General features: G+C 45.5%; 1 protein-coding gene across 1 annotated transcript in view; it reads right to left on the bottom strand.

The window, feature by feature from the left end:
• Positions 1–12,871, bottom strand: part of PKHD1 (PKHD1 ciliary IPT domain containing fibrocystin/polyductin) — a gene marked incomplete at its 5' end in the record, with an annotated part of 273,226 nt that extends 260,355 nt beyond the window's left edge. Inside the window, 6 exons of the mRNA XM_084262525.1 lie at positions 2,984–3,062; positions 4,430–4,487; positions 8,694–8,793; positions 9,963–10,107; positions 11,575–11,652; positions 12,820–12,871. Coding sequence (XP_084118651.1) covers positions 2,984–3,062; positions 4,430–4,487; positions 8,694–8,793; positions 9,963–10,107; positions 11,575–11,652; positions 12,820–12,871 — 512 coding nt within the window. The remainder of the gene's footprint in view (positions 1–2,983; positions 3,063–4,429; positions 4,488–8,693; positions 8,794–9,962; positions 10,108–11,574; positions 11,653–12,819) is intronic.
• Between the last annotated feature and the right edge of the window lie 8,457 nt (positions 12,872–21,328).

Raw genomic sequence — 21,328 nt, forward strand, 5'->3', positions numbered from 1 at the left:
TGAATGACCAATTCCTCTGCCCTGTAAGGAAGGGTGAATACTCTTGAGCCCCAGAACAACTATACTCACCCTCAACTTTCAGAAGCAGCAGGCTGTACAAGTACAGCATCATGCTTGTACAGCCATGTTCCAAGATGCAGCTCAGTCTTTTCTTTATTTCATTGAGGAAAAACACTACAAGCCACCTCTGCTAGAAATTACCCAGGCTCCTAATACAAAGTTCAATTATCACCAACTAAAAAATTCATTATAGCAAGGGACAACTTCCACCAGAGAGGGGTAATCAGGTGGGAGCAGTGAATTAATAGTAATTACAGAATCACAAGATTGGAAAAACCTTTAAGATCAAGCCCAACTGTTCCTGTCCTGTGCTAAACCATATCCCTAAGTACCTCATCTACCCAGCTGTTAAACACACCCAGGGGAGGGGACTCAGCCCCTTCCCTGGGCAGCCTGTGCCACAGCCCCACAACTCTGACAGGGAAGAACTTTTCCCTCACATCTGAGCTGACTCTGCCCTGGGGCAGCTTGAGCCCATTTCCCCTTGTCCCATCTCCTGTCCCCTGGCTGAAGAGACCATCGCCCACCTCTCTGCACCCTCCTGGCAGGGCAGGGGAGGTGGGGAGAAGGTCTCCCCTCAGCCTCCTCTTCTCCAGGCTCAACACCCCCAGTTCTCTCAGCTGGTCCTCAGAGGATTTGCCCTGCAGCCCCTTCCCCAGCCTGGTTGCCCTTCTCTGGACACACTCCAGGACCTTGATGTTCTTCTTGTAGTGAGGGACCCAGAACTGGACCCAGCACTCGAGGTGCAGCCCCACCAGTGCCCAGTACAGGGGCACAATCAGCAGCAGTAAGCAAAAGTTAGCAGTGATTCCTTGAGAATTAACCAGCTACTAAGGAAAATATGCAATTAAATCCTGCAGTTCAAACATTTTGCTATGACCCATGCTTCAGAGTTTTCAAATGTTTTGTTAACACAGCTTGCTAACATTGAGTTGCCTTTCCTTTAAGGATGGATAGGAAAATAAAAATCAGTGCTGCAGAATGTTTGGTTCACCATGCCTGGGCCATTGCATTGCACACAAAGCATGGAAAAGCATGAAGAACACACTTGGAAGTACAAAAAACAGTTCTCTCTTTTGTTCTAAATCCAAATCCTGACTGAGCAACAGACTGCTCCAAGTCCTCACCTGGTACACATTGATTAATACACCAAAAAGGGGCAAATTATTCATGGGAAGCTACGATGTGAACCTGTCTGGTATGCTGAGGTTCCCAGGTCATTTCCTCTTTGGCAATAGCCAGGTTAAACTGTCAATGAGTAATCCAGCAATGGAGCATGCAGGCACTTCCAACCAGCAGTCAAGCAGACCAGCCTTTCTTCCCACTGATCAAAGGTTCCACAGGGCTGCCAGAGGCAGGTAAAACAATAATTAATATCAAACAAAGAATGCCAGTGTGCATCCAGTGAGTGTAAATGTAGGGCTGATAAATAGCTGCATCTGGTATGAGAGGAATCTGCACTGGACTTTCATTCACACCAGCAAGCAATATAGCTACTTGGTGTGAGACATTTCCAATCAGCTTGGGAAGCAGTTAAAAAGCATTTCTATATTCTAACTACTGAGAAATCACACCTTCCCTGCTCCTGAAGTGATCCTTAAAATGTCAGCACAGTAGCTGTAGATATCCAGGGTTTATCTTTATAAATCATATAGTTTATCTGTAAAAATACTCATCTAGGCTTAGTTCTTCACTGCCATAGACAGAAGGGCAAGGAAATCATCATTCAGCAGCAGCTGAGACCACTGTCCCCCCTGTTCCCATAAGACCCCACCTGGAGTACTGCATCCAGCTCTGGAGTCCCCAGTGTAAGGACATGGACCTGTTGGAGCACATCCAGAGGAGGCCACAAAGATGATCAAAAGGACTGAAGCACATCTACTATGAAGACAGGCTGAGGGAGTTGGGCTTGTTCATCCTGGAGAAGGCTCCAGGGAGACCTTATAGCACCTTCCAGTACCTGAAGGGACCTACAGCAAAGCTAGGGAGGGACATTTTAGAAGAGCATGGAGTGATAGGACAAGGAGGAGTGGTTTTAAATTGGAAGGGGGTAGATTTAGACTGGATATTGGGAAGAAATTCTTCACACTGAGGATGGTGAGGCCCTGGCACAGGTTGTCCAGGGAGGTAGTGGCTGCCCCCTCCCTGGAAGTGTTCAAGGCCAGGTTGGATGGAGCCTTGGGCAGCCTGGTCTGGTGAGAGGTGTCCCTGCCCGTGACAGGGTGCTGGAACATGATGATCTTTAAGGTGCCTCCCAGCCCTAACCATTGTATGATTCTATATATGGAAACACACATGACAGGCAGCAGGTCCGTGCCCATGCTCATTTTGGATTCTCAGTGCCTAAAACACTGCTGGCCTGAAGCAAGCTTTTAAGATCTACCTGCTTTGCTCTGTTGCACGTTACCACAATAGCAGCAAACAAAAATCAAACCTTCTCTGAGAACAAGGAAGTGACCAGAGAAGGTCTAAAGCTATGAACAAAGCAGCTTTTTGTCTCAAAACATTTCTGCTTTGTCTTCTGACTCACCAGAGCATCTGCTTCAAACTAATAGTTTTTCTAAAAATGCAAATGGAAGGGAAAATTTATTTAACTTTTAGATTCTGACATTATTTTAATTAGTTAAATTTTAATTTGCTAGCCAAAATAAAATCTACAGCAACCAGATGCAATTACAGTACGATTCACACTGAGCTGTGATTGACTGTGCTGCCAGTAAACAAACCAACTAGCTTAATGGACCAGTTGCAATTAGATTAACAAAGTTTGCTGGAGCCCAACTCATGAGCTGCAATAAACCACGAAGGAAGTAAATGGCAATTCTGGGCCAACTGGTTGCAATTTATTGCTGTCAAGGAGGCTGATGAAAGTAATACTAATTTTCAGGGACTAGGTCAGAGAGCAGCCTGTATGTATAATTACCCATCAATATAATCCACATTGAAGTCCAGGGTCTCGTATCTTCCAGCAATTGTCTTCCCATGGATCTCTATTAAATTTCCTGTTTAAAAGGAAATAGAAAGTGGAGAGAGTCTTTTAAAAAGCAGGGAATCTGAACTTTGTGAGCTGAACAAAAGAAACTCTTGGTCTTTACAAATTTTTGCAGAGAGGTGCTCAGCTGGCTGCACTGATGCCTTGCCTCAGCTTCCACCATACCTCAAAAGTTGACTTTGAAGTTAAATCACTTATCCAAAAAACATTAATGTCTGTTTTCTGGAAAAAAAAGTCCATCCTCAATTTCTTTTAGCAGATCTCTAGTACTTGGACTGAGAAGACACTTCTCAACTGTTTTGTTAACTTAGCCCTACATTCTAATAAAATTCCACTGTAGAACCTCCTGCAATACCCAAAACAATGTCATTTGTACATTAGTCAGGGCCAGGATCTGAAGAAGGACCTCAGTGCATATGTAGCCAGCTAAATGACTACCAACACCTCCTTGACCATACTGGGTGAGAGCCTGGTTCTGTTGCATGCACATAGATATCTTCACTCTTTTGAGGCACCCTATCCTCCTACTGTGGCTGCAGAAGGGAAGGAATTTTCCTGGTCCTGTGTCATATCTACCTGCTCCATGCAGCCCCTTCGTGCTCTAGGACATGTTAAATAGCACTAAACACTTAGTGTTACTCTCTTCAACTACACTGGAAGGTCAAACATCCAGCTAGCACATGGAAGCCTCCATACAGACACCTTAAAGCAATGTATGAGAAGCTGGAGCTCAACTGCACCTGAAAGCATTTGGAAATCAGGTATGGACTTAGATTTAGGAGCATCTATGTGATCTAATCACCCAGGTGCCTCCCAGCACTCCTGAGACGCCAAACTGTTTTGATCAATCTTCACTTTGAAAATAAGCACTTCAAACTTCTCTAAAGCAACCTGCAAATACAAACAGAGTAGCAATAGGGGGAAAATCTTCCATACCCCAGTTTACTGTTCAGACCAAAACCAGTGACTGTGTGTTCATGTAATATTAAAGTCTGATCTAAATTAACCAAAAGACCTCTATGGCAGTGCAATATTACCACCTAATAGCTATTTCTTCTTAAAACTATTACTAAATGATTAGGGCCAGGTGACTCAGGAGTTGAGGCAGGTTAGACCTGAACCACCCAAGTCAGACTGCAGAAGCTAGGTACCAAATAACCTGGTCACTGTGCATCACCCATTTCTTTTGCATTCCATGCTTCAGAGTCTCTCCTCTGTGCAAACCCATTTTCCTCTTCAGCAGGAGCTTGGACATTAAGTTCTGGAGGTGCCAGTTTTAGTCCTCAGCAAGACAGATCCCTCATAAGGATATAAAGGCAGTATGGAACATCAAATAATAATTAAAAGTGGGCTCCAGCTTAAAGAAAGGTCCTGTACCTGGGATGCCAGATGGTGGGCTAATTTGGTAAACCACAGGTGTCTGCGCATCAGAGAACTGCAAAGAGAAATTTGTAGTTAAATGGCATTCATTTTCGCAGCAGCCCAACAAGATCTGATTACACATTGCTTAAAACACAGTTGGCAACCACATTTCAGAGACTCACACTTTGGATTTGATCTTTGGAGTCCTGCTCTGAGAAGGGAGTTATGTACAACATCCCCTTCCTGCCTCCTCTGCATTCAGAGTATGTCCCACTGCTATTTGTTTGCATCTTCTTTGTGCCCAAGTTGTCCATCCTAGCTTGGGTCAATCCCAGAAGATATGGTTTAATTCACTATAAAGTTTCTAAGCCATGCTTTCCATTTTTCTTCCCAATAATATACTCTTAAGAACTATCTCTACATCACAGAAGTGAGATACTTTGTCTAGTCTTTAGCAAGTTTGTTGGACACTCTAAAGCAGCACCGCAAAGAAAATGCTTGTATTCATAGAATCATAGGGGTTGGAAGGGACCTCCAGAGATCATCAGGTCCAACCCCCTGCCAAAGCAGGGTCCCTAGGACAGGGCACACAGGTCGGTGTCCAGACAGGGCTGGAATCTCTCCAGAGAAGGAGACTCCACACCCCCTGGGCAGCCTGTCCCAGGGCTCCCTCACCCTCACTGGGGAAAAGTTACTTATAAAGATACTTATAAACATTAATAAGGTCCCCCCTTAGTCTTCTTTTCTCAAGGCTGAACAGTCCCAGCTCACTCAGCCTTTCTACATGGGGAGATGCTCCAGGCCCTTAATCATCTCCGTAGCCTCCTCTGGACTCTCTCCAGGAGATCCCTGGCTTTGTTATCCCAGGGAGCCCAGAACTGGACACAACACTCCAGGTGGGGCATGACCAGGGCAGAGTAGAGGGGGAAGATCTCCTCCTTTGACCTGCTGGCCACACTCCTCCTGATGCCCCCAGGATCCCATTGTCTCTCTCAGCCCCCAGGGCACACTGCTGGCTCATGGCCAACCTGTCATCCACCAGGACCCCCAGGTCCTTCTCCACAGAGCTCCTCTCTAGCAGGTCACCCCCAGCCTGTACTGATACAAGTGGTTATTCCTTCCCAGGTGCAAGACTCTACACTTGCTTTTCTTGAATTTCATTAGGTTTCTCCCTGCCCAGCTTTCCATCTTATAGTGGTATTATACATCAAAAGTATCTTTGAGAAAGAACTACTAAAGAAATACTTAAAATCTGCTACAGAGTATTTTTTTTTTACTTTAAGGGACTCCCAGGAGGAGCAAAGATACTGTACTTTGAGGGAAGACAATGGGAAACACACAGGAACACTTTCCAAATAGAGGAAGGTCATCATCATCTTCTCAATGTAGCTGAAACATGGAAACCTGACTTGGGAGACATGCTTTCCCTGCATTTTTAACAAGTAGAACTGTTGCCTGTGAGAGTTTTTAAACCAAAATTACCCTAGACACTTTTTGCCCAGGCTGACACCAACCCTATTCAAGCAGGATTTGTGTGTGGGAGGACTATTCATCTGTCAAGTGGCCAGAGGCAGACACATGGTCCTCCACACGCTGTTAGATCCCATGGAAACAATATTTTCTGTAAATATCCCAGTCTCTCCTTGGAAGGTGGTAAATCAAACAGGACAAATATAGCTGTCTTCAGCAGCTAAAAAATACTTTATGTCCAAATGGAGCATCTGGATCCTGGGACTGGAGGAAATAAAGTCTTTGGATGTGTTAAATTCCTGCTGTGGATAAGGCATTTCCTCCAGCACATTAGGTGTTATCCAGTGCTGGGTTAGCTGAATATCATCTTGTAACAAGCTGGTGTAGCTGAGAGAGTGTGGTCTGCTGTCAGTGAGAAGGTACATGCTGTAAAGGCAATGAAACAGAGCTGGGTGTCTTGGGAAGACCACAAGGAGAGTTACAGAAAGAGGAGGTGAGCTCTTGGACTAAGGCTATACAAGTCAACAAAATAGCTGTTATTTGGCCCAGGAAACAGCATGGCTTCTATCCATGCAGGGAGGCTCTTCCTCTACACCAACAAGACCCCCTCACTGTCTCTTGGAAGCTGACTTGCCAGCGCCCAGAGCAGAAACATCTCAACCAAGAAGTAACAGCTCAGTGATCCCAGGTAATGCCAAGACCACATCCCACAGTTCCCTGTTACCCAACACAGACACAGCCTTACATTTTACAGGGAGACCTTGGAAAAACTGCTTCACTTCTTTATCCCTCATATCTGCCTTGAGAAAACGATTGATGTCATTGTCCTTCCCCAGTGCAGTATTTGGCACTCTGGAAATGTGCATCATTATTTACAAAGCAAGGGTCAGATCCATCAAGGTATTTAGTGGTTGTGAGCTTGAAGTTACTTATAAAAAGCACCTTGGCTTGTTTAGAGTTAGTAAAATCCATTTGTCCCTCTTAGGAGCTACAAACACCTCCGTAAATCTGGCCTGAGGTCCTGCCAGATGGGAACAGAATTTAGCCACCTAAGTCATTAGCTGCTCAATTTCATTAACCATAGGGAAACAATTCCTGTGTGTCCCCATTCCTCAGAACTTTCTCCACACATCTCCATCCTCCTCACCTTCTTTGAGCCCTCTTCTGTCCTCACCTGTACTCACCAACCAATAGCATAAACTCATTTGCTGAATCAAATCAAAGACACCATTGCCTATATTGTTTTGGGGTGGGTTTTTTCCTGAGCTTTCCTTGAACCCCATTCCCTTTGAAAGCTCCCCCTTTGCCTTCTCCTCATGGCCATGTTAAAAGATTAATGAGTAGCCATAAACTCCCTTCAGTGGTGGCCACTTCTGAGAACAAAGACAACGTCACGCCATACCCTAGGCTGGAGCTGATGCAGAGAAAGAAGCCAAAGCAGGGTGAAAGCTAGGGCCACTAGCTGACAAGTCTTCCAAGCTGCTCAGACTTGTTGCTGCCTGCAGCAGGCTTTTTCAATCTAATGTGGAGGCAAAATTAATTTTTAATACTCATAGCTCCCAGGTCCCAGTCCCAAAACAAAGAGACACATTGTGTTTTATTTAGCTTGGAATGTGCCTCATTAACAGCATCCCCTGGTGATTTTTCATCAGCTCTCTAAGCTAGCTGAACCACCCAATGGCTCCTCGGCTTTAATGTGCAATTTACTGAAAGCACTGGGCTTTCTTGCTTGATACTCAAAGTTAACACAGAGGTGAGACGGGACTTCTGAAGAAACCAGGCCTCATCCTGAAGCACGCAACTGCGGTTAAGGATTCCATCCTGCAAGAGATCCTGACACCATCATCATTAACCTAATACAGCCCTAGAATCATAGAATGGTCAGGGTTGGAAGGGACCCCAAGGATCACAGAGCTCCAACCCCGCTGCACAGGCAGGGACACCAACCTCCAGGCCTGGAGCTACACAAGGTTGCCCAGGGCCCCATCCAACCTGGCCTTGAACACCCCCAGGGATGGGGCATCCACCAGCTCTCTGGGCAGCCTGTTCCAGCCCCTCATCACTCTCTCTGTAAAGAACTTCCCCCTAATATCTAATCTAAACCTTCCTTCAGCTTTAATCCATTTCCCCTTGTCCTGCCATTGTCTACCCTTTTAAAGAGTTGATTCCCCTCCTGTTTCTCTGCTCCCTTCAGGTACTGAAAGGCTGCAATGAGGCCCACCCTGCCATGACCCACAACCTCTTGAGACAACACACACTGAATGCCAAAAGGAAAACACTGGTCTGGCAAGGAGTAGGGAGCTCTCAAAATAACTGAGCAACTGATATGCCATCACAACAGGGGCCCGAGCTTTCCAAATCATGCTCATCCTAGGTGTGGAGAGCTGTCCTACACCTAGAGATATATCCTTTCCTGGAACCAGCTGTGCCCATGGGAGGCATTCTTCCCTGTGGTTACCTGTCCACACTGGTGGTTACCTACCACCCTGCAGCCTAGATGGTAACACCAGAAGGAGCTAGCATGGGCTCTGCTGACACCATAGTGCCTTCTGACTGTGTGGCATAAGCACAGAGATTAAGGTGGACCCACATTTCTGATTCAAGGGCCTCTTAGATCACCTAATCTATCCTTGATGCACCTAGCTTTAAGTGACAGAAGGATCCCCACAACTTCTTGCCCTGAGATGCAGTCAGAGCTACAGTGAGATAGCATCACAGAGAATACACTGAAATATTAAATCCCTAGTTTGACTCCCTTCAACACCATGAGTTATTTATCATCACCACTTCTACTTTGCTTGGTGGTTACCTTGAAAGTATACTTTTCTTTCTCCACTTCAGTCAGGTTGTTTATTAAATGTCCTTTAAAGATCACCTCCACGTAATACAAACCCTCCTGGGGTGAAGACCTAGGTGGAAGAAAATGTGTTACTTCAGTTTTATACAGAGTGGGTTTGATTTTTAGGAAATGCCAGGTCTGTCAGAGAGTTTCCATTCTTAGCAGGTCCACTGAGGCTTCAATAGAGGAAAAAAAATCATACTGTGAACCAGCACTAAAACTACAATTTAAAAGAAATGTGGAAGCACAGCAAGAACTCAGTTAAGTGCAGAAAGTGATAGGACTGCACCAGAACTCTATACAAATTATACATTAATGCAAAGCACAGACAATGCTCATTAGTGTTCATTAATACTAATGAATAATTGCTATTCATTAGTAATAAAATAACCCAGGACTGCCTAGATTTACAGGGCATCTTGATCCTGGTTTGTAAATTAACACTGCATTCTTGATGAGCACAGTTTCTCAGCACTGCATTCAGAGTAATTAACTCCCAAATGAATCCTAGCAGCAAAAGGCAGAAGAGCCCCTGTCAGAGTCATTTTTACAACCTCTGGTGACATCCCTAGTCCTCCAGTCAAACAATCATCTTTAAACTTATGAATAGTGGACTTAGATCGCTCACTCAGCTGGTGCTTGAAACTGTGTTTTGTTACCCACAGCCTCTCATTATCATCTCTAACAGGAGTTCTACGTCTAAGAATTAGATGTCTACAAACCCTTGAGGATCTGAGTCTAGCCTCTCCAAGAAACATCACAAGGGCATGGAGTAGTAGGACAAGGGGTGATGGGTTTAAACTAGAAAAAGGGAACATTTAGGTTGGATATTAGGAAAGTTCTTCAATGTGAGGGTGGTGGATCACTGGAGCAGGTTGCCCAGAGAGGTGGTGGAGGCTCCATCCCTGGAGACATTCAAGGTCAGGCTTGATGGGGCTCTGAGTGACCTGATCTAGTGAAGATGTCCCTGCTGACTGCAGGGGATGGGACTAGATGGCCTTTGAAGGTCTCTCCCAACCTTACACATTCTCTGATTGTATGATCACTCTGACTCTCATGCTAGCCAGCCTAGTGCTTCAATAGGTTAAAACAAAGATGAATGCCACACAGCTTAGGAAGGTGTGGCCACAGAAGCATCCATAGAAATTCCTTAAACTACCTGCACAGACACTGAGAGAAAATGAGGATCCTACCAGACAAACAGCAAGGTCTCACCCACAATATAGCCACAGGTCATACCTTGTTCTGCATCTTATAGTGGATAAGTCAAAGTGCACAGGAGAGACATCACACAGCAGCCTGGGCAGATCTGGATTCGTCAGGAAAACCTCCAGCTGGGACCTACTGGCTGAAGAGATGTGTTCTAGCTGGTGGGATGTTGAGCCTGGGTAATCAAAGTCAACCAGAAGAGCTCTGTGAGGACAGGGTCACTCACATTCAGTCACACAGGATGTAAGCCTATTCGAATGTGCAACCCAGCTTCTCTGTAGGAGCAACACCAAGACCCTCTAATGATCCTTTTTTAATCTCATATCAGTGTAATTTCATATTAAGACCAAGTTTCTCCCACTATGCAGCTGCATGGCTTCTTTTTTACCTCTACTACAATATCTGGTCTCTTCCACATGTATTCTACTGCAGAGATTGACAGTTATCAGGAGCCTGAATCACCTCACCCACCTGGAAAAAACACCATTCCCATAGATACCTAAATCACCTACAAAATTAGTACCTTTTGACCCCTGTCTTTGCAGTTGCTGGTGTTTTGCTCAGTTTTGATGACAGGACATTAAATTGGCCTGTGCTACCAGGTGGACCTGCTTAGCCCATTTCTTTTGAGTGACCTGTCCAAGGGATCAACTCGTCAAGGGATTTAATCTTCAGAAAGTCAAGCTTTATCTGAATATAAATGAGCATGCTTAGCTTTCACAGCATAATCAAATGCAACTAGAAATAAAGAAGGTTTACAAACACTCCTCCCTTTTGCTCACAATCTTCACAGGTGGCTTCCAGCCCACAGTTTCATTTTAAATGACATAGTGGTTTCTTGGTTTGCAGCAAGCTGCACTTTTTCTCCTGGTCCCAAGAAGGCTTTTTCCTCTTCTCCCAAGACCTGGCTGTCTTGTGTGTTGTCCCTCCTCCCCAAAAAAACCCACAAACACTCTGCTTGAATGGTGAGTTCCCAGCTATGACCCTCCCCTTGCCACACAGTGCTGTTGAGGAAACATCTCCCATGAAGACCTGAGCTTCCTTTCTTCCCTCCATTTCATCTTCTTTATGGGAATGGACAACATTCAGACAAAGAAGGTTGATATCATTCCCCATGGATATAAATGACACTGTCAGAACACAGGCAGCTAAACTGACTGTGCAGCTGGCTCAGGAACCAGCAGCTGGCTCTGGAACCAGCTTCCTTCTCAATGAATCAAGATTCAACACTATGGAATATCAGGCTTGCTTTGTACAGCTGTTTTTGGGCCCCTGTGATATCAATTCCTGTGACTTTTACTCAGAGCTCATGCTTATCATTATGTTTTTAAAGGTCTGACATCACAAGGCCTATGAACAGGTGAGACTTTCACCTTTCCTTCAAAAACCAAGAGAGACATGGAAGAAATTTCTAGCCCTTTGTCAACAAAAATAAGTTAGCAATCTGACATCTTTTGCTTAAAAAAGAACATTAAAATTAGCAGTCATTAGCAATAGCTTATGAAGTCATCATTCCAAGCAGATTTCACTTCATGGGGGCCATGTATCTGTTGCTTAGGGTTTCTCACACCAACCACATATCTCAGAACAGAGACAATCAGCTGTCACTTTGACACATGCTTTGTAAGAATGTAAAGCTCACCATCCAGGGTAATAGTAATCCATGTTCCTCCAGCAACACTGCCTTCTTGGGGCTTAACGAGCAGTCCTGTAGCTGTCGCTGCAAAAACAACCCAGCTTCATCAGGATGAAGTGTAACACAAGCATCTGAAGTATCTCATTCAAAAGAAGAGACAGTGCTTGGACTGTTGTCCTCCTGTGATCCCACCCTTCATCTCATTTCCTCCTTCTCAAGCATTTAAATTAGGCATATTGCTCATCATTCCCCCCACCTCTGCTACGACCTCTACGTAACAACCCCGCTTCCCCCCAGGAGGGTTCTGATGCCTTCAGGACTTGGTGAACCAAGCTACAGTCTGAGCCTCCTGTCCTCAAGTATTAAAATAAACACAATAAACCTCATTTTTATTCCTCCAGCTCTCAAATAAGTGTGTTTTCTCACTTCTGTACATTGTCCAAAGCTTAGAGTTGCCCTCAAAATATCACAGAATTGTAGGGGTTGGAAGGGACCTCAAGAGATCATCGGGTCCAACCCCCAAATATATCCTCTTCTGGCTCCAAGACATCCTGCCCAACTCCTTCTTGCTAAAGTCCTTAGAGAAGAAACATGGGACTGGAATGGACCTTCTTCTTCATGAAATTAAGTCACCTGTAACTCGTTATACAGTGCCTTTCATAAAGACATCAAATTCTTAAGGTGATTTAGGATTTATTTTGAGGACCCTGAGGATTTGAAAGTAATAGAGATGAGCCAGTAGCTGCTATCTTTTGTTTGTAGCAAAGTATCAGAATTTTCCAGAAGTCCTTTTACTGTGACATTTAATTTCCTGGTCATTATTTCAGATTCCCAATTCCTTAGCTGGGTGCAAACACGATCTCAGACACCTGTACAGACCACCAAAGCCAAATATTGGACATATTTGCATCACAAGCCCTTACTATCAACTTGCAAACAGCAATATGACCATCATCAACTGAATGACAGTCAACAGACCTGAGATGAGCCCAGGTAGAACAGGGACAATCCCAACAAATCCAGACACCCACACCCAGAATTTTCCACTAGCTGGGGAAGGAGTGCCAAGAAAAGCTACTGATAGAGCTGGACAATGTCCAACGTGATGCAGTCAATGTCCCATGACATTCTATACCTTTTAGAGATGCTTTCACATGTCTCACAATCAGTCTGTATCCAACCTATTGGATCTGGATTTTGCTGCAGTTGTATGAGCAGTGTGGTTGGAGACAACACCTCTCCATCACCCACCTGTGAAGAATATCAGCTCAGCACTTAGAAAGGACGATCTCCAAGGGTTCATCTTGAACTGTGCATAGGGATTCCACAAGACACTGGCTGCAGGATCGTGACTTGAGGCCTTAACACTTTCCCTGTAAGTTGAAAACAAACCCCACGTGAATTGTTCCTTCACACTGCAGACCTGTGGGAGCGGTGGTTTGAGTTACAGCAGGTGAGGTGGACTGCAAGGTGGAATCAGAGAGAAAACACTGATCCACACCTCACACAGTATAAAGGATCAATATATCACAGACCACAGTCTTTTCTCCTCCCGCTCAACAGATCTATATAGGACATACATCCCTCCAAGCAGAACACTTTCCAGCCAAGCTCAAGACAAGCTTCCTCCCCACTGGACCATGTTTTAGGAGAGTGACTATAAGTGATTGGCACAGGTCAATTAGTAAAAACAGTTCCATGATTTAGAGCTGATGATGCTACATTCTCACAGCTCTATACTGCTTTGTGCAAAATACATCTATTACATTAAACTAAATCATGCCACGGTCTGTACTATTAAGCTCTCTAGCTACACATAAGCTAGCATGCAACAGGAGGTATTTCCTACTCTTTTCCCCATCCTTCTCTCAAATCCAAACACCAGAATAGTTTAAGCCAAACTAATAGAAGATGCTAAGGTAGCAATAGCAACTTCTGTTACCTATTTCTTACACATTTTAACACAACTTCAATTTGTGGGGATCAGACTCCAGAGCCCTGATGCATGAGAACCTTGAATTTCAAAGCAGGCACATTAAAAAAATCATTTAAACTTATTTATTATTCTTACTTGACTTTTTTCTAGTATTACTTACCTTATTCAATCATTCTTCTTCCATTCCTCCAAGGAGGGGAGTGCAGAGGCTCTGATGTTACTATAATTGCTCCATCCACCAAACTCTACTGCAGTTTTCTTTCAGAGGGTGCATTAGGTGCTCAGGTCCATCCCCATGCAGGTAACAGTCATGGTGTGTGGGAACCCACCAGACTACTTTCTCAAAAGGCTAAGTGCCCATCACAAAGCCATCCATTGGGTTTGCTTAATTATTAACTTAAGGCACTTGCTGGTATTAACTGTTTTGTTCCAAGTCTTTAATGACCATAATGAGAGTAACCTGGAATTATTCTTCCACTAGTTTAGGACAAGATCCTCCAACAGGAAGATAATGAGTCTCTTTTATCCTTCTTCCCCACCCTCCCCATCCTCAGCTCCCCAACCCCCCCATAACATGACAGAAAAACAGATAAGACAACTTTCTTGATATAATAACAACCAATCTGAGAATGCTTTTCACAGCAAGTGGACAAGATTGCACAGACTCTTAGGGATTGGAAGGGCCTTCCAGAGATCATCAAGTCCAACCCCATATACATATGGTCCAACTCCTTATATACTCTTATTCAGTTTCCCCATGGCATTCCCAACAGTGGTTTCATTTGGCAGGAATTCTGTCCAAAGGGCATTCACACTCCCTACATCTCCAGTACCTACACCCCCGCAGGTCCTTACACAGTCAGCAGTGGAAAAGAGAGCAGTAGACTTACAAAGTGTTATCATTCACCCCATGGAGACGCATATGTCTCCACTGGCTGCAGGAAAGACCCAGCTCAGTATACATCAGGTGCTGAATAGTATGAGCATCACTCCTATTCACACCTCTGCACCCATCTTTTCAAAGCCCAGATGTTTTCTGATGGAGCCACCAGAAACACAATGGGTTTATGAGCCCTAGAACTGGTATGGATGCCTTCATAGAATCATAGAATGGTCTGGGTGGAAGAGACCCCAAGGATCACACAGTTCCAACCTCCCTGCCACAAGCAGGGCCACCAACCTCCAGGTTGCCCAGAGCTCCATCCAAGCTGGCCTTGAACACCCCCCAGGGATGGGGCACCCACCACCTCTGAGCAGCCTGTTCCAGCCCCTCACCACTCTCTCTGTAAAAAACTTCCCCCTAATATCCAATTTAAACTTTCCCTCCTTTAGTTTTAATCCATTCCCCCTTGTCCTGCCATTGTCTACCCTTTTAAAAAGTTGATTCCCCTCCTGTTCCTCTGCTCCCTGCAGGGACTGAAAGGCTGCCTGAAGTGGAAGTTTCCACAGAAATTCAGATGAAGGTCTCAGACCCACAGTATAATTAGAGTTTAATGAATTACCACATGCCAGTCAAACAGTGTCAGTATGTATGCATGCTCTTACCTCATCCCCAAAGAGGTGAAACAGGCTTGGCCATTTCCCCTCAGCCTCAGTTCAGAGACACAGTGGCACAAAGTCACAGGCAACCAGCCTTCAGGGAAGTTCTGGAGCTCTGCCCAGCAGTGGAACCAGTTGTGTTCGGTTTATTCCCAGGTCAAGCCCCAGTGTCTCAGCTGCATATAGCCAATGATTACAGGAACCAAATGAAAGTTAACCCTTTCCTGCTCAGTAGTCTACACTCAGATTACTCATTAGCCAGAATTACAGTACAAATATGGTCAGAATAAAGAGCAAGCTTGAAGGAAATCTCAAAAATATATATTATTGCCAAAGAAGAGACAGTTCAAAGATGATAACTTAAACACAGAAAACAGAGAGAGATGCTGATAAGAGTCCACTGAAAGCTCTTAACAACAGGATGGACCAGAGTAAGGGTCACAAAAATCAATAAACATTATAGTGTTGTGTAGGATATCCCTCCAGGATACTTCCTCAAGAGCAGAAGGAGATGGGGCTGAGGGCTCAGCTACAACACACATCCATGTTCCAGCTAGAAGGCAGGACTAGACATACAACCAAAGGCCAACATTCTTACAACACAGCTCAAAGGGAGACTATAGGCCCAAAGCTGAGGTTAAATAAGGCTCCTGACCCACAGGCAGGGTGAGGATTCCAGGTGAGGTTGATCTGAGCCGTTAAGGTTAATTGCTGCACTCAGGGCACCAACAATTCTGCTCCCAACACACTGAGTTATTTAAAGTCTCCAGATCACAGCAGGCAAAAAAAAAAAAAACCCAAACATTGGTTACTCCCTTTATCAGCACTTTGTGATCCAAGCCTAAGGAAAAGTTTTATATGGGAAATTCTCAACAAAATGTCCTACATTTGAATTTGAGTGGGATGAGGCCAGGTTGGATGGGGCCCTGGGCAACCTTGTGTAGCTCCAGGCCTGGAGGTTGGTGGCCCTGCCTGTGGCAGGGGGGTTGGAGCTCTGTGATCCTTGGGGTCCCTTCCAACCCAGACCAGTCTGTGATGCTATGATGAGTTTATTCTTTGCAAGAAGTTGGAGATTAGGTAAGACACAGCCCTTTAAAGGAAAAATGTGAAAAGAAAGAAGGGAGCTGGTGAACCACATTGTCCTTAACATCCAGAGAGACCCATAATTCAGACCAGGAGAGGAATGGTTGAGTCACACAGGGGTCTTATATGAAGTGTAAATGCCCTCTCACTAGCAGCTGATGACCATGTTTGGGTATGATTACCTTCCAAAGGAGAAAGCAGTATGATTTGATAAGTGTGCAAGCAATCTTCTTCCTACTGAAGAAACCATAGCCCAAAAAAACATCCGCCCAGGCTATCAGGCTATTTGTTTGTCTGCAGTTATTCATTTGGAGGTTGCAGATTTTCTGTGTATGAGTAGAAACAGTTTTACCAACAGGCTCAGCACAGGGAATCTGAGCAGCATTCCTGGGTTGCAACTAGGAAGGTTGTAGGGAAAAGCAGATGTGAGCAGTAGCTCTTCGTCACTAGGTGGAAGTATGGAGCCATTGAAAGCCTGTCAACCACTTAAAACACAACTGGAGGCCAGCCAAGCTGTCTCTGCCTGACACATGTCCAGACTGATTTCTGTTCATCCCCTGCACTTGAGGGAAAGGCAGCGATCCAGCAGACAGCACAGGAAAAGGAGATGTGGGACCTAATCCCAGCTCTTTGCCTCACTAACACACTGATTTGGGCCAAACAGCTTCATCTTCAAGGCATCTGCGTGTAAAACAGGGATGGTAGTGATGTCCATGAGGTCATTTGCAGGGCAGGTGCTCTCCAAGGGTAGCAGCATGGGAGACATTAAGTTTTCCTGGGAGTTTCAGCCTTTGTGGGATGGAAGAGCTTTGCAGGAGCTTCCCTCATGCTGTTTCCCAGTGGTCATCTCATGAGAGGAACACAGCAATTGTTGAAACACCACATGGCACCACCCAGCTGAACAGCTGAGGGGAGAATAATGTGGGATAAGGTAAGGTTCAATGGTTTTGTATGCAATGCTCAGAAGTCATCCTTCTCCCTCCCAGTCCTGCTAGTACGTGCACCACCCCGTGCTGAAGGCACCAATCTTTCCTGCCAGATCCTCACCAAAGCCTGACATCATCACAAAGGAACAATGTGGGAATGCTGCTTGCACTCACCATCCCCTCCCCACCCCATTCACACCTATAAACAGACCATAAAACATCCCAGATGGAAACAAGCCTAATGGGGCTCATGCTTGGACCAGCAGCATTGTGTTTCTCTTGGATGTGGCTGTTGACAAACAGCCTTCCCTCCGACACAAAGTGAGCCATGCTGGACACACAGTGGGGAAAAAAAAGGTCTTGGAGGAAGATCTGTGCTTTCCAGTTTGGTATTGTCAGTAGTTAGTGTCCTCTTCCAGCCCTTACCTATCACACTTGTCATGTCCTCAAGCAACCAGCAAACCATGTGTGCCCAAGAGGAGATGAGTATCCACTCACCCCATCAGCCTCCTGATGAAATCAGATCAGGACTTCCCCAAGATCTGGACCAAAGAAGCTTGGAAGCTGAAGATTTCAGCACTGCCTCCAGGCCAACCTATGCCACAAACATTGTGGGTACATCTGTGAGTGGAATAAAAGCATCAAGGTCTTGGGTATTGCATCTTCATGGACCACAAAGTGCAAAGATGGTCCCCTGCACATCTTTGTCCCAGACCAGTTCACATTTGCTGAAACAATTCCCAAGGAGTCAGCATGGCCTCTGCCTGCTCCCAGAGAATAGTATGGAATTAATCAACACGTTTTTGAGCCTGGTTTTGCATTTAATGGCATGAGTGTGGCTGCAGGAGCAGTAAAGGGGCCATGCAAGGTTGGCTTCCTAGTAAAGATGTAGCCTGGAAGACTTTACAGGCTAGTGTGCCTGTGAGGGCAGCCCCTGCACTGACCATGCTGCTCTGTGCAGAGCTCCCATCAGCTGCTCTCTCTTTCTATTAATACTTTCCTTTTTGTGTATTGACATTTCCTAGCAACCAAGGTCACAAGAGAAGGTGCTAAGTAGCTGGACTGATTAACAATAAATCCTGGGGTTTGATGTCTTTTTCCTTGAGAGGCTTGTTAGACACCAGCAAGCTGAGCTGGGATTTCCAAGGGAACCTAGGGGATTTGGGCAACCAGCTCTGGCTGAATTTCCCTCTGCAAATCCCAGCCTTCCTCCTTCTGGCCTGCAGCATCCAGTTGTATGAAGCTACTCATGGGCAGGTGAGTTGAGTACAGTAATGATGAACAGTAATCTGGCATCTATCAGCCATGCTGGAAGTTGTTCCCTGGGGTCCACAGACATTGAGTTTCCTTATTTGTAACCAGAATCCAATGGTGTCCATAGATCAGCTAAATAACTCTCATGGCTCTCAAGTGCCACCACAAAGGGTGGACTTCACCTATTGCTTTCTCAGTTTCTACAGCCTTGAGCATCATTCAAATAGGACCAGCATCACAGCCTTAAATGCCTGCCCTCACCAAGCCACTGTTTGGTTCTGGGTTTGCTGGAACAGGCTGAGATGCCCACTGTGCCATTCCAATCACAGTCCTAGCCATGGGAATAAAGATGTGATAAACTGGCTTGAGATGTTGGGTGCATCTTGCATTTTAAAATAGCACCTAGAAATAGCACATCTTTCTGAGTTTCAAAGTACTCAAGTCACGTATCACTTATGCCTGGATGCTCAGAGGCAGAACAAGAAGAACGTGACAAGAATGTGCAGAGGGATTTCAAAGCAGTGTCTGGTTTTGCTGCACTCATCCCCTCAATAAACACCTTAGCACAGAAATCTGGGTATGAGAAAGCAAATACAGCAACATTTCCTAAGTTTGGAGAAGTGCCTAGTAGGTCAGGAATGGCACTGTGATCTCATAGAATCATAGAATGTGTAAAGTTGGAAGGGACCTTTAAAGCCCATCTAGTCCCACCCTGCAGTGAGCAAGGACATCTTCACTAGAGCAGGGTGCTCAGAGCCCCATCCAGCCTGACCTTGAATGTCTCCAGGGATGGGCCCTCCACCACTTCTCTGGGCAACCTGTGCCAGTGTCTCACCAACCTCATCTTGAAGAACTTTTTCCTAATATCCAACCTAAAACTCCCCTTTTCTAGTTTAAAACCATCACCCCTCGTCCTATCGCTCCCTGCCCTCAGGAACAGTTCTGCCCCAGCTTTCTTGTAGCCCCTTCAGGGGCTATAAAGAGCCTTCCCTTCTCCAAGCTGAACAACCCCAACTTTCTCAGCCTAATCTCCTTATCTTTAACCTGTTTTAAGCACCAGGCCATAATATCCCCAGCTGAGCTGGTCCCTTTGCCTGCCATGATTTTCACAATGCTGACACAAGGCAGAGAACATCAACATGAACACTGCACGACCTGATCTAGGGAAGATAATAAGAATTTTACAGAAGATTGAAAGTCAACTTGAGAAGCTCAAAAGTAAAAGAGTATCATTTGCATTTATCAGGCAGTACCAATAACTTCACATTTCCCTTCATTGCTGCTCCCTTGCACTAAAAAAAAATAAGAAATTAAAAATAAGTGTTTTGTTTCCTGAAAATCTTAATGTTCTTATTATTTTCTCTGCAGATCTCAAAACATTTTTGTTACCACTGCTTCTGTTTCCATTTGCAGCCCATCACTGACATTGCCTGGTTCATTTTTTCTACCCAATTTTCCAGGCTCAACTCTTTTGTTAGAGAGGAAAAATCATAGAATGGTCTGGGTTGGAAGGGACCCCAAGGATCACAGAGCTCCAACCCCCCTGCCACAGGCAGGGCCACCAACCTCCAGCCCTGGAGCTACACAAGCACCAATGTAGGTGCTTCCAGGAACCTTTCCACATGTCTCTACAGGGTCAATTTTCAGCAAGATAAAACTGTTGAAGTTGTTCCCATAGCTACAATTGCTGCATTTTAAACAGGCAATGAACTTTAAATTTATTGCCTGTGCAGCTGCTTTAATGACAGGTTTGAGGCTTCTTTGGTTTCAAGGTTGAGTGTGTTTCGTGTGTCCCCTGTGGTCGCACAGGTCCCAGAAGGGATGTGAGTCGCCCGCCCGTGGTAGATGCTGGAGCCTGGGGATGGATGCACAAGGCAACTGGGTAAGGAGAAACCAAGACCTCCCAGGGGATTTTCCTGCTGCAGCTTTGGTCTTCTCGCTGGCATGAGGAAGGTGGTTCCCTGTTCCTGTGGGCTCTGCCAAGCACATGGGATGGCCAGTGTAAACAAAGGTCATAGAATCATAGAATCATAGAAAGGGACCCCAAGGATCATAGAGCTCCAACCCCCCTGCCACAGCCAGGGACACCAACCTCCAGGCCTGGATCTAAACAAGGCTGCCCAGGGCCCCATCCAACCTGGCCTTGAACACCTCCAGGGACAGGGAATCCACTACCTCTCTGGGCAGCCTGTTCCAGCACCTCACCACTCTTTCTGTAAAAAAGGTCAAATGTGGCTCTCAGATCCATCATGGCACAGAAATCCGACTGGATAAATCCCCAGCCACAAGGGGGAATAAAATGGCATTTCAAATACATCACTAGTTGCATCTGTACTGTGAAAAGACATCCTGGTCTTGAGGTCTCTCTGGAGATTTTCCTCTTCTAGGCTGCTCACAGACACTATCTCATGCAGGCTTCCCATCAGGCAGGGCTCTGTTTCAGTGTGAGGGACCATCACTACTTCAGTCCCTGTGTTACAGGGCTTTATATCATGCCAAGGATAGTATCCAAGAAAGGCTGCAGCTCTCTTGTGTTAGGTACTTTATAACCATGCAACACCAGATGGAGTCTAGCCTAAAAAAGGCTTTCCATTTAAACAGGGACAGAGACACAATCCCACGTGGCTGGGGGGGAAAAGGTGCCTGCTACAGACTCTGAAACTATGTGGTAGCATCCCCAGGAGAGAACAGGGTGGGTTGGACCACAGACCCCAGAGGTGGCATTGCTGGTTAAAACCAAGAGGGGTTGCCTTGATGGAGGAAATCTCCCAGGGAAGCAGAGGCAGGCAGTCCTGCAGGCTGCAGCCATAGCATTTGCTTAAATAAACAGCTGGTAGGGGATTGGGTTTCCAAATCAACCCTGAACCTACTGGGCTTCATCCATCCATCATTAGTCTTTCATTAGGGAACTTGTTCTTGGCCGTGTCCCCAATTCTCAAAGGAGCAATTCAGGCAAATACCAACCCCACTGTTGTGTCCAGCAGTCTCTGTTCTTCTGCCTGTCCCTACCCCTGTGGCCCAC

This window comes from Gallinula chloropus (genome assembly GCF_964237585.1).
Source record: "Gallinula chloropus genome assembly, chromosome: 3".
Taxonomy (NCBI): domain Eukaryota; kingdom Metazoa; phylum Chordata; class Aves; order Gruiformes; family Rallidae; genus Gallinula; species Gallinula chloropus.